Below are 11,997 nucleotides of genomic sequence, written 5' to 3' on the forward strand. Positions count from 1 at the left end.
CTGCAACAATACTCGGGTAGGCTGTGGCTTTCCAACAAATATTGCATTACATTACATAGCATTTAGCAACATTTAGCCTTGACTTCCAAGGAGAAAGTATACATAGAACAAAGTGAACTTTTTTCAGCTATTTAAATTGCGTTTCACTGTACTATTAATGCACTGGAGCACTACTAAAACAGTACTGGGACCCACATATCTACTGGATATGTTTCAGCTGTATGCACCAACTAGGTCACTAAGGTCAACGGAGAAGAATTTGCTGGTGATTCCAAAAGTCAAAACAAAGTGTGGAGAGGCAGCCTTTAGCTTCTATGCTTCAAAGCTTTGGAACCAGCTTCCAGATGACATAAAAAATGCACCCACTATTGATAGCTTTAAATCTAGACTCAAGACAAAGCTGTTCTCAGATGCTTTCCCCTAGCTTAAATTACTTATTCTTATTATTTTTATTTTTTATTTAATTTGTTTCATTTTATTTTATTTTATTATTATTTTTACCTTATGTTTTATCTTAATGTTTTTAAATGCTTTTTGACTCTAATTCATTTCCTTCTTTCTTCCCTGTTTCCTTTCATTTACATTTGTTAACTTTGTGAAGCACATTGAGTTGCACCTGTGTATGAAATGCGCTATATAAATAAACTTGCCTTGCCTTGCCTTGCCTTACTTCAGCACACATGCAGCACAGAGTATGCTAAATTGGCACCGCTTTTGGACAGCTTGAAGTGCATGATAAGCCTACTTTTGACAAGTGAAATATGACAGGGTGTCAGTGGAGTGTCCTCATTGTAAAAAAAAAATGAGGGGGGGGGGCACACACACACACACACACACACACACACGCGTGTAATAAAAATAAACAAGAAAAATTAACATCTGCCATAGGCAAATTTGTGTGATGGTGTTTATTTTCCTTTTATTGTGGTACAGAAAAGGCAGATCAGATGATTTGTCTATTAATATACCTTTACATTACATTGCATTTGGCAGACGCTTTATAACCAAAGCGGCTTTCAAAGAAGACAATCATAGCCAACATCACATCATAGCAAATACAAAGAGCACAGGATATATACAGAACAACAAGTGCAGATGCAAGGAGGGGTTAATATCATAGCAAATAATACAGCTTGGGGGATGACGTGTAGAAGTGTAAAATAAAAATAAATAAGAAAAATGATCATCTGCATGACGGCAACACATTCGCGCTTTGTAATCAGTCACGCACACTCACACACACACACACACACTTTGTAATCCCTCTCTCGCTCACACACACACACGCTTTGTAATCACACACACACGCTTTGTAATCGCACGCACATACACACACACTTTTTTTTATATACCCAAACCACCACCCCCCCTTATGGGGGACCAATAATTTTTTACTTTTCCTTCCATTTCTTTTCATTACCTTAATTTTTCCATCTTTCAAAATGTAACGTACAATAATAGACAATAAAAGGATACAGGAAAAAAGGATAAAGACAGGAAAAAAAATAAAAAAAACAATTTCAGTGTCCCCCCAACACTTCAAATCACATATTAACACCCCCCCCCCCCCCCACACACACACACACACACACACACGCGTGCACACACACGCTTTGTAATCGCACGCACGTACACACACACACTTTTTTTTATAAACCCAAACCACCACCCCCCTTATGGGGGACCAATAATTTCTTACTTTTCCTTCCATTTCTTTTCATTACCTTAATTTTTCCATCTTTTAACAAAAGCAAAATGTAACGTACAATAATAGACAATAAAAGGATACAGGAAAAAAGGATAAAGACAGGAAAAAAAATACAAAAAACTATTTCAGTGTCCCCCCAACACTTCAAATCACATATTAACACCCCCCCCCCACACACACACACACACGCGTGCACACACACGCTTTGTAATCACACACAGCCGCACACTTTGTAATCACACACACACGCTGTGTAATCATACACACACACACACACACACTTTGTAATCACGCACGGATTAAAAGGAAGAGAGATGACTACAGATTTTGCACATCAGGGCACGACATGTGGAGCCTGTAGGGCCTGAGCAGCTAAGAATAGGCGAGAGTAAAAAGTTGTGCGAGTTGATGGAGGTAGTGTCTCTGATGTCAAGAGGCAGAGTTCTATCTCTTGGGCGCGTACATATCGAAGGCGGCTTCACCAATTTTCTTTGGTGGAAGGGTAGGAATCCTTAGCAGCGTGGCATCAGCGGATCTGAGAGCTCGGGCAGGGGCATAAAAAGAGAGCATATCAGAGATGTAACAGGGAGGAAGACTATTTAATGCTTTGAACACCATCAGCAGTATCTTAAGTCAATTCTATAGGAGACCAAATACAGACACACACACACACACACACACTCAAAAATCACTAAATTTTTTGGTAGACCCCATACTGTTCTTTTGTTTTTGCGGGCAAACAAACTGACAGACGCACGGATGCACAGACGCACAGACATGGGCCTGGCCGGGACGTAGGTACGAACTGATGCACAGACGGACGGACGAATGGACAGACAGACGCACCCATGCACACACGGATGTGAGCACACACACACGGACGGACAGCTGGCCGGCCGGAGGCACGGACAGATGCACGTCCGGCCAGACGTAGACACGGACTGACGCACGGACGGACGGACGGACGGACGCCCGCACAGCCGGCGGCAGGGACGTGGGCACAGACGGAAGCACGTCCGGCCAAACGTAGGCACGGACGCACAGACGGACACACGGCCAGCCAGACGGTGGCACGGACGCACAGACGGACGCACGTCCGGCCAGACGTAGACACGGACTGACGCACGGACGGACGGACGCCCGCACAGCCGCCGGCACGGACGTGGGCACAGACGGACGCACAGACGGACACACGGCCGGCCAGACGGTGGCACGGACGCACAGACGGACGCACGGCCGGCCAGACGGTGGCACGGACGCACAGACGGACGCACAGACGGACGCACGGCCGGCCAGACGGTGGCACGGAGGCACAGACGGACGCACGACCAGCCAGACGATGGCACGGACGCACAGATGGACGCACGGCCGGCCAGACGGTGGCACGGAGGCACAGACGGACGCACGGCCGGCCAGACGGTGGCACGGACGCACAGACGGACGCACGGCCGGCCAGACGGTGCCACGGACGCACAGACGGACGCACGGCTGGCCAGATGTAGGCACGGACGCACAGACCGACTGACGCATGGACGGATGCACAGCCGGCCAGACGGAGGCACGGACGTGGGCACGGACGTGGGCACGGACGTGGGCACGGACGTGGGCACGGACGTGGGCACGGACGTGGGCACAGACGGAGGCACGGACGTGGGCACAGACGGACGCACAGCCGGCCAGACGTAGGCACGGATGCAGAGACGGACGCATACACAGCCGGCTGGACGGAGACACGGACGCACACAGGCACGGACGCACGGACGGGCGCAGGCACGAGGAGGGAAGAACAGAAACCATATTATAGTTACATGTGAGCAGCTGAGAAATACATGCAGTGCATTGCGCATTCTATAAAAGACCAAAACAATACAACACTATTACATCTATTATATCTGAATTGAAAGTAGTTTACAAACAATGCAAGACTATGAGCATGTTTTTTTATGCATAATTTGTATATATTTTTCTTACCCAGTGGTTCATGAAGTTCCTCTTGAACGTAGCAGGCCGAAGGATCTGACAGGGTTCATTCCAGCTCCAGTGTAGAACATCTAAAACAAAGTGTTCAGAGTGGAGTATCAGCTTTAATGTAAACACAAGTGAGGAAGCAGTCTGTTGGACTGGGATAACTATATTAAATATAATGATTCAGTTTTACTATATGAGTGGAGGTGCAAAACGCACACCAGAAACAGAGGTGCTGGCAACCAGAAAATACAATTGTAGAAGGAGAGAGGTGCCGCACACTCACAAGTTAAATAAACAGTTTTTAATGTGACAACGTTTCGGCCTGTCGGCCTTCTTCAGGTCACGAAGAAGGTCGGCCTTCTTCAGGTCAGTTTTACTATATAAAATTCTTCATGGCCTGGCCCCTCCTCCTCTACAGATATTTATTACAAAAAGTATAAATAGGGCTACCAGAGCCAATTCCAGGGGTGATTGCTCTGTTCCATTTAGAAAGAGCGCTTTTAGTCAGGCTGTTTTCTCTTACAGAGTCTCTCACACCTGGAACACAATTCCCAGTATAATTAGAGAACTGCCAACAGTAAACTCATTCAGTAAACAGTTAAAATTGTGGTTACTGGATTGTCAATGCTGTCAACATAATTTCACATAGCTAGGCTACTAGTACTGGCAGCTGTTCTTTAACTCATTTGTGTATTGTATCTTGTAATTGTATTTTGTATTATTTATTTTTAAAATGTGTTAAATATCTTTGACACTATAATTTTACAACTGTGTACTATAACTGTATTTTTAGTCTTGTTTTAACCTTGTTTTTTTAAGGGACATCAAACCTGCCAAGGGACAAAAAATGGAAATTAGCCTCATGGCTATAATCTTGTGTATTTAGCATTTTTGTTTAAATGCTGGTAATATATGCCGTCCCTTTTTAAATAAATAAACTTGTAAACTTGAAGTGAGGATACTGTTGCAGTCTGGATATTTAGGGGAGAGCAGATTCGCACACTGAAAGACAGTAAGGTCAAGGTTTTTTCTGAGAGCAGAGTAGTAGGCGTTTCAGGGTTCTGCCTCCATTAGCGCGTTCAGGCCGACTGAGAACCGTGCTGGAGCCCATTCCCGCACCTAATCGCGAACCGGCCGTTGTGTTCCCGCCACAGATATTACAGTTCGCGAACCGGAAAGTTGGTTCGCAATACGAACCGCAAAATACTAGGGGCCTCATTTATAAAACTTTGCGGAAGAAATGCGCCAAAAGATGGCGCACGCACGAAACTCAGGATGTGCGTGCGCAAGAAAATATTCAGATTTATAAAGCATGGCGCACGCACGTTCCACGTCGATTTCCCTTTATAAATCCCAACTGACTTTGAAGTTGCGGCAAATGTGCGCACCTGTGGACACACCCATAATTATCTATGAATATTCAGTGAAACGCCCAAAATGAATATTTATATCTGTGGACGGCGTGCGGAAAGGCAAAGCAGACGAAATAGCCTATTTACCACATGTGGAGCAAACAGTTTTATTAGATAGGCCTAGAGAACGTTGGGCAAAGTGGAGCGGTTAAGTTTGGGAAGTCGTACAAAAATAATCCCTCGAATTGCAGCATGTGGATGGTTATATTCGCAAAAATTACACTATAGGCCTACCAGAAGTAAAAAAAAAATTAAAAAAATAAGGATGGCATGGTCATGAACCTGCCACGGCCTAATTGAGTTGTGAACAAAGGAAAAAAATAGCTGCGTCAAGGAAACATCTCACATGGCATGTCCCCATGTGAAATTCACCGGTAGAAAATCTATTCGCTCTCTCATCGCACCTCATATGCACCGGGTTTAAACTTTTTTCAACAATTGCCGTTGGTCACTGCGCGCAGCTGTCTGCTTTCAGTTCAAAGCGACGCCCCAACTGTCGATCGACATATCCACAGACAGCATGACATATGGGCATTTTCTAGTCTGTATTTATTAAATGTGTGTATTATAAACGTGCATTATCAGTGTATAAGGCCAGCTGTCAAATGCACACCTCTGCTTCTTTGATGACGAATAACCGTATGGAAAAGAAATGACATGCAACAAGAGAAACGAAGCTGTCCATTTGTATGGCACTTGGCTGTACGCTTGCCTGTATGGCTGAGAAAATCAACCATTACAGATGCACTTGGGACTCGAGCAGATGATTCTGCAACTGGCTTAAATGTTGACGTAATTCCTTGCAGACTCGGAACACTTTATAGCCGACCGATACGATCATAGCCTGATACTGGAAAGGTCAGTGGTTATTGTTAATAAAATGTAGGGCATTTCCAAATGTAACGTAGGCCTATCCTAAACGTAAAATTTGAAGCGTCTATTGCTTCCTTACAAAACATGAATGTGGCTATGGATAGGCCAGGTAGGGCCTAGGCCTATTTATTATTTTCCACCATTACCAAACAACAAACAACCGTGTTTTCGTTGCGAACTGGATTAACTAATGTTAAAGTGGCTATCGTGACACGTGACCTTTGATTTTTTTTTCTTCAACCAATTTCGGGTCGTTCTTCCAGCTACCTCCCGAGGTCGCGCTTTCCGCGTTTGGTCTTTTGTTTAGTGCCTACGCATGGGTCAAACTTTGCGTGGAGCTGCGCATGTTTACCGCCAAGTTCTTTTTCTATAAATACCAAACCTTGCGGTGAACTTGGCGTGCGCAGTCTTTTGTGAGTACGCACCCGTTATAAATAAGGCCCTAGGTTTTTCTCCGTGAACCGTGACGACAGTGTGGCCGTCAGCAGGTTCATCCGGGTAACACAGTCACGTGCGGAAATTGTTCAGAGCCCGGTATGAACATGATGGGAGGTTCACAGATAAGCACTTTGGTGCCGAACGTAACTGGTGCAGGCACCAGCACAACCTCCGTTCTGGTCAGCCTGAAAGCCCTACATCAGTGTGCCAGTGAGCACAGGCAGCACTGATGAATACAGAACCCTGAAATAACTGCTCTGCTCTACTCTCGGAAAAAAGAACTCCTTGTGCTTACCTTTTTTTACATTTCAAGGGTGAGAGCAGGTTGGTAGACTGCTACCGAAATCCAGCTAAATGACAGTAAAGGAAATTCTTGTCTGAAGGTATATGTAGTGTATGCTTATGTACAGGGGTGGAGCACAAAATTCTGCATGTTCAACCAGCTCTAGTAGACCCCCTTTATATATTATTAACAGGTTTGTGTAAAACAAACATCTGACTCCCTGTGGGCCCCCTTTATACAGTGAGACTAATAAGTATTTGATCCCTTTCTGGTGTTGTTGGTTTGACATGATCAGATAACTTTAATCGTAGATGTATTCTAACACAGAGAGACAGAATATCAAAAACAAAATCTGGAAAATAACTTCACACAATACATTTGAATTAATTTGTCGTCTTTGGCTAGAGGGGTCAAATACTTATTACCTCAATTAAATACAAAGTACTTGTTGGCAAACCCCTTGTTCTCTAGGGCAGAAGTCAGATGTTTGTTTTAGTTGATGACAGGGGTTGTGCAGAGAAATTGTGTTGAAATTGCTGGTTTTCTCAGGGAAGTCGACAGGGGGTCAGCCACGTACCCAGGGAGAGAAGGGAACCCAAATTCAGTCTTCATTACATTGTATGTATTGGGGGGGAGGGGGGGGGGTTACTCTAGCTCACCCTCTGTCCACTGGGTCCTTGAGCGTCTGGGAATCCACCGTTTACCCTCTCTCCTGGCTCTCCTTCGAACAAACACACACACACACACACACACACACACACACACACACACACACACACACACACACACACACACACACACACAGGACCAACTCAAGACAATCAGACTGACACAAACAAAATGGCTGCATCCAGTTATCACTGGCCCCATTTGTGATGTTACACAAATCCCATGTGCACTGTGCAATCACAATGCATTCAATGTATTCAAAATTTCTTACCAGAATGCATTGTAATTTTACAGCACACATGTGCGTTGCACAGATTTGCACAGCATGCGCCATACACCATCACGAACGTGCCGATGGACAAACAAAAATGGCCATCCTTACCTGTTGTCCTGCGGGTCCCTCTTCTCCTTCGACCCCTTTGGCTCCCTGTGCGCCTTTAGGCCCTCGATCACCCTGGGGGCGAGATGGGGATTAATTGGACAAAATAAAAATCTCCAAAGTTAGTTAAAAGGAAAATCTCGTCACAGAGACTTCAAAATATTGCTAACAATTGCCTATTGGGCCTTCTTGCCGCTACACATGGGCAATTTAAAAGGTCCTCAGTAGACATGGCATTCAAATAAAGACATTTTTTGGAGTGCCTTGGTGAAGAAAAGTTTCTCAGCTTATTTTGTCATGCCCTGCTCTTCGGTTCAAAGGGAATATTGTCCAAACACACAGATATTGAGGATTTTGATGGGAAGGAAAACTCAGGAGATAACCATGACCAATGACCATTATTATGTAAAAGTCAGGGCATTCAAGTTTAACAGATGGGCCTCGCTCTATGTTTATTCCAGGTCAACATCATGTATGTGGGTGTGAATGTACTGTACATGTGTGAGTAATGTGTGACAAGCAGGGACTGATGAATTACACTGTAGTGTGTGTGTGTGTGTGTGTGTGTGTGTGTGTGTGTGTGTGTGTGTACGAATGTGTGTATACTGACTGCAGGGCCTGGTGATTCGCCTGGCTCCTGTGGTCCAGTGTTGCCTACACTCCCGACGAAGCCCTGAAGTCCCTGTTACAGAGAAAGAAAGAAAGAAAGAAAAGAAAGCAAGCACACACACACACACACAATACATGAACAGTGTGCAGCAGATGACATCACACAAGGACTGACAATGGCATGAAACACTAAATGGCATCGAGAAGTACTAGAATGGTATTGGAAAAAAATAGATGGCAAATTCACTAGAAGGTGAAAATCCACATGGTGTAGGGTTTTTTTTCCCATTAGTGACAAGTCAGACTTCCACAGGAAGATGTTGTACAGTATATTCAAATAAATGTATGCAATAAATCCACAGCACCAAGGCTTAATTTCATATAAGGTCTGATTAAGGGCCATCAAAATAATAAAAGATTGATGAAAGCCCTGGTGTTGCAGAATTTACTGCTTGTTTTGAGTGTATGCATTAGTCCAGCATTCAGGCTGGTTTTATGTGGATGTACACTACCGGTCAAAAGTTTGGGGTCACCACACTTTCCACCCACAATGCTTCTTTCTGACAGTTAAGCTTTTTCCTTTTCAATTTCAGTTCTGGTATAAAATCAGTGTATAGAGTTATTGTTTCCTGAAATTAATGCATGCAATAAATAAGCAATTTGATATTGGAAAAAGTAAATGTTTAATGGATTTACTTGTATAGACAATGCATAGAATAGACCAAAATGTATCACTAACTTTTGACTAAAGATATGTCTGTAGAAAAATGGACTAAAACACGTATTTCTATGTAATAAATGGGTGAAAAAGCTTGGTTAGATTTCTGTCCAGTTTAACCAATTTTATGGGTAATCAAACCTTTTTTCACCTGTGGCTGTTCAGTACTTTCCATTATACAATTACAAGCTATTTAAAAGATGTTTGCGACTTGAATTGCAAACAAATAACTGGAAAAATGAAGGTGACCCCAAACTTTTGACCAGTAGTGTATGTTTTTCACATGTTTCAGGCCTTGATTACATGTACATGTACAGATATTTTTAAAAGCGAATATTTATTTTATCTCTTTACATATAAACACAGCATGTCGATCAAATGAAACACCCTACTGACAGGTGTACCTTAGAAATCTCCACTTAAACTCTAAAAATCTATTTTAGGAAATTGAAGCTCTGTTCACGTGCAAAAAAGACGAATGTATTCCAAAAATATAAATATTATGTGTAAACTGGGTCTTGCAGCATGTTGTGTACCCACCCTCTCTCCTGTGCATCCAGGAGATAATGGCTTTCCCATCTCCCTTCTGAGGTCTGGTGTACATGCGTATGCTGCTGCAGCCAACCCTGTCTGTGGGTCTGGTGAGGTCCTGGTTGTCCCACCTCCCCTGAGGCCAGGCGTGGCACTGCCCCCGTTCCCCTCCCGACACTCAGGAATCCCTCAGCCGGTTTCCATGTCCATGAAACTACCCTAACCAGCCTTCCCAGACGACCGAAGCACCCTTCGTTCAACAGTTCTTGGACCGCTGCCACTGTTGGCAGTGGAGCCCGGAGCCGGCCCACGCGCCACCCCCAGACTGCAACCGGGTGCCTTGCCCCCCGCTGAGCCCGGACGAGTACTGCAGTGAATGCCCTCCTCCGCACAGCGAGACCACCTCCCACCTGCGCAGCAAGGCATTCCACTGACCTGGTTGTCCACCCACCCCAAGGTAGCCGAAGGAACCGTGGACCGGACCGCACCGCGGGAACCTCCAGCCAGGCATCAGGACAGGCCCTGCGCATGACAATGCCTCCGCCGCCCAGAACCACTAACTTAAGCCAAGCCTCTACTACTCTTCTCTACTCTACTCTACTCTACTCTACTGACTGACATTGGTGATCCAGGTTCTCTGAACATTGCAGACATCATCAGGCTAGTCCTGAAGACCTATTTGAAAGCACAACGGTGCACAGTTCCTTCAGTGGTCAACAAAGCCAGTAAAAGACCCTGTGTTACAAGCAAGAGACAGTGTCACTAGGATGCAGAGGAAAACATTCACTGCAGTACTCATACTCAAAGTCGACTGAAGGCACAACACCCAATTGCAGTCCGAGACAACGCACAGTCCAAGTCCAGAACTCCCCCACCCACAGTAGCAGCAGTCCAAGATCTATTGGACGAAAGGCACTTCAGCAGTCCAAGGCAGCGGATCGGGACAGTTTCTAGACATGGAGAGCGGCTAAAAGGATCCTAAATGTCAAGAGAGGATATGAAGGGGGAGGCAGAACCTTCTGAACCTTTTTTCCAGGTTTTGTTTTCTTTTTTTTTTAAGTGGGAGGCAGAAGATTTTTTTGGCCTGTTTTTTTCCTAGAGCTTGTTTTTTCCCCCTCTTTTCTTCAAGCTTTATCCTCCAGGCCCCCAGGTGAAGCGTCTTCTCTCTGTTGGGTTGTGGTGTGAGTGGAGTCTTTGAGTCTTGGTCACCGGCAGCAGAAGGCTGTTCACTGGTCAGCGACGTGATGCACTCTTTAGACGGTGGTCCACTGCGACCCATCGGTGCAGCGGTGATGCATTGGCAGTCGGCGGTTTCCAATGGTGCATCGGTTTTCCACTCTGGCGGTTATTCACTGTAGAAGTTGTTCCACTGTCAAGTGTATGTAAGCACTGGGTTTCCACACTGAAGCACTGTACACGGACACAGGATTCCCCTCGTCTTGTCTTTTTCCTTGACGTCAGTGGTGTTGATGTTTTGAAGTAGTGGTAGTAGTAACAGATGGAGGAATTGTAGAACAGTAGACCAGAATAGGTGTAAAACCTTTAAACATATAAACACAAAATAAAAGAATTAAATAAACCACACACACACAGGCATACGTCACGACAATCCAGACACTTTCCGCGCTACTGCGGGTAGCCTACACCAAGTAAAAACTCCCAAGCCACGTTGCATGGGGCTTAATGGTCACTACAAGTCACTACAAGACAAGTCCAACAGGTGGACAAAGATGCGTCTGCCTATGCATTGCCGTCTTGTGGACACAGGAGGGAATTCCAATTTTAAGACAGCATTTCAGACGGACCGACAGACCGCCTTATAGAGATAATAGGACACATCTGAAAACATGAGGTCAACCAGGTGAAATTACAGCAGCGCTCAGAATGAAGGGTTATATGGATGTAGGCCTATCCTCTCGTTTCCGCACTGCTGGCACACAACCTTTCGACTACACAACTCGTACAGAGAACGTAAGCTCCAGGCTACCCTGCAGTACAAACAAAGCAATTTGAAACCATTTGAAACAAAATGCCACCTGTGCCAGGAGTCACTAGTTTCACACCGTGTCGGCCTGGATGGGCGGGATTTGGGTTGTGCATATAGCCTACTGGTGCACTAGAGCTGAGGTCAGTGGCAACATGCAAGAGGGTGGTTTTTATTAGTTTAATATATTTGGTCCACATACAAAAACATTACTTTAAATCTCAAACACCATGGTTCTAATATGACTCATTTTCAATAACTGAACTAGGCTACCAGTAGGCCTAAAGCAATGACACACTGCTAACTGTTAGAATAACAGTTAGGCCTAAATAAAATTGCATCGATAAAGTTACATGGAGTAGGCTATTATGGCATAGGCTTAATAGGCTATGTTGATAACGAGGTTCTTTCTTATTAGAGCAAAT

At 44.8% G+C, this 11,997-nt stretch overlaps 1 protein-coding gene across 1 annotated transcript; it reads right to left on the minus strand.

Moving 5' to 3' along the window:
* Window positions 1-3,687: 3,687 nt before the first annotated feature.
* Window positions 3,688-9,897, minus strand: LOC134470223 (collagen alpha-1(I) chain-like). The gene is made up of 4 exons (XM_063224251.1): window positions 9,598-9,897; window positions 8,341-8,412; window positions 7,734-7,805; window positions 3,688-3,759 (listed from the first exon to the last, which is right to left on the minus strand). Exons 1-4 carry the CDS (start codon window positions 9,634-9,636, stop codon window positions 3,688-3,690), a joined length of 255 nt encoding a protein of 84 aa, XP_063080321.1. The 5' UTR covers window positions 9,637-9,897.
* Between the last annotated feature and the right edge of the window lie 2,100 nt (window positions 9,898-11,997).

Source organism: Engraulis encrasicolus, chromosome 19 (genome assembly GCF_034702125.1).
Source record: "Engraulis encrasicolus isolate BLACKSEA-1 chromosome 19, IST_EnEncr_1.0, whole genome shotgun sequence".
Taxonomy (NCBI): domain Eukaryota; kingdom Metazoa; phylum Chordata; class Actinopteri; order Clupeiformes; family Engraulidae; genus Engraulis; species Engraulis encrasicolus.

Coding starts and splice junctions, on each gene's coding strand:
- LOC134470223 (XM_063224251.1), bottom strand. CDS start 9,636: ATGGGAAAGCCATTATCTCCTGGATGCACAGGAGAGAGG. Junction 8,413..9,597: donor CTGGATGCACAGGAGAGAGG/GTGGGTACACAA, acceptor TCTCTGTAACAG/GGACTTCAGGGCTTCGTCGG. Junction 3,760..7,733: donor AGGGACCCGCAGGACAACAG/GTAAGGATGGCC, acceptor ACTTTGTTTTAG/ATGTTCTACACTGGAGCTGG.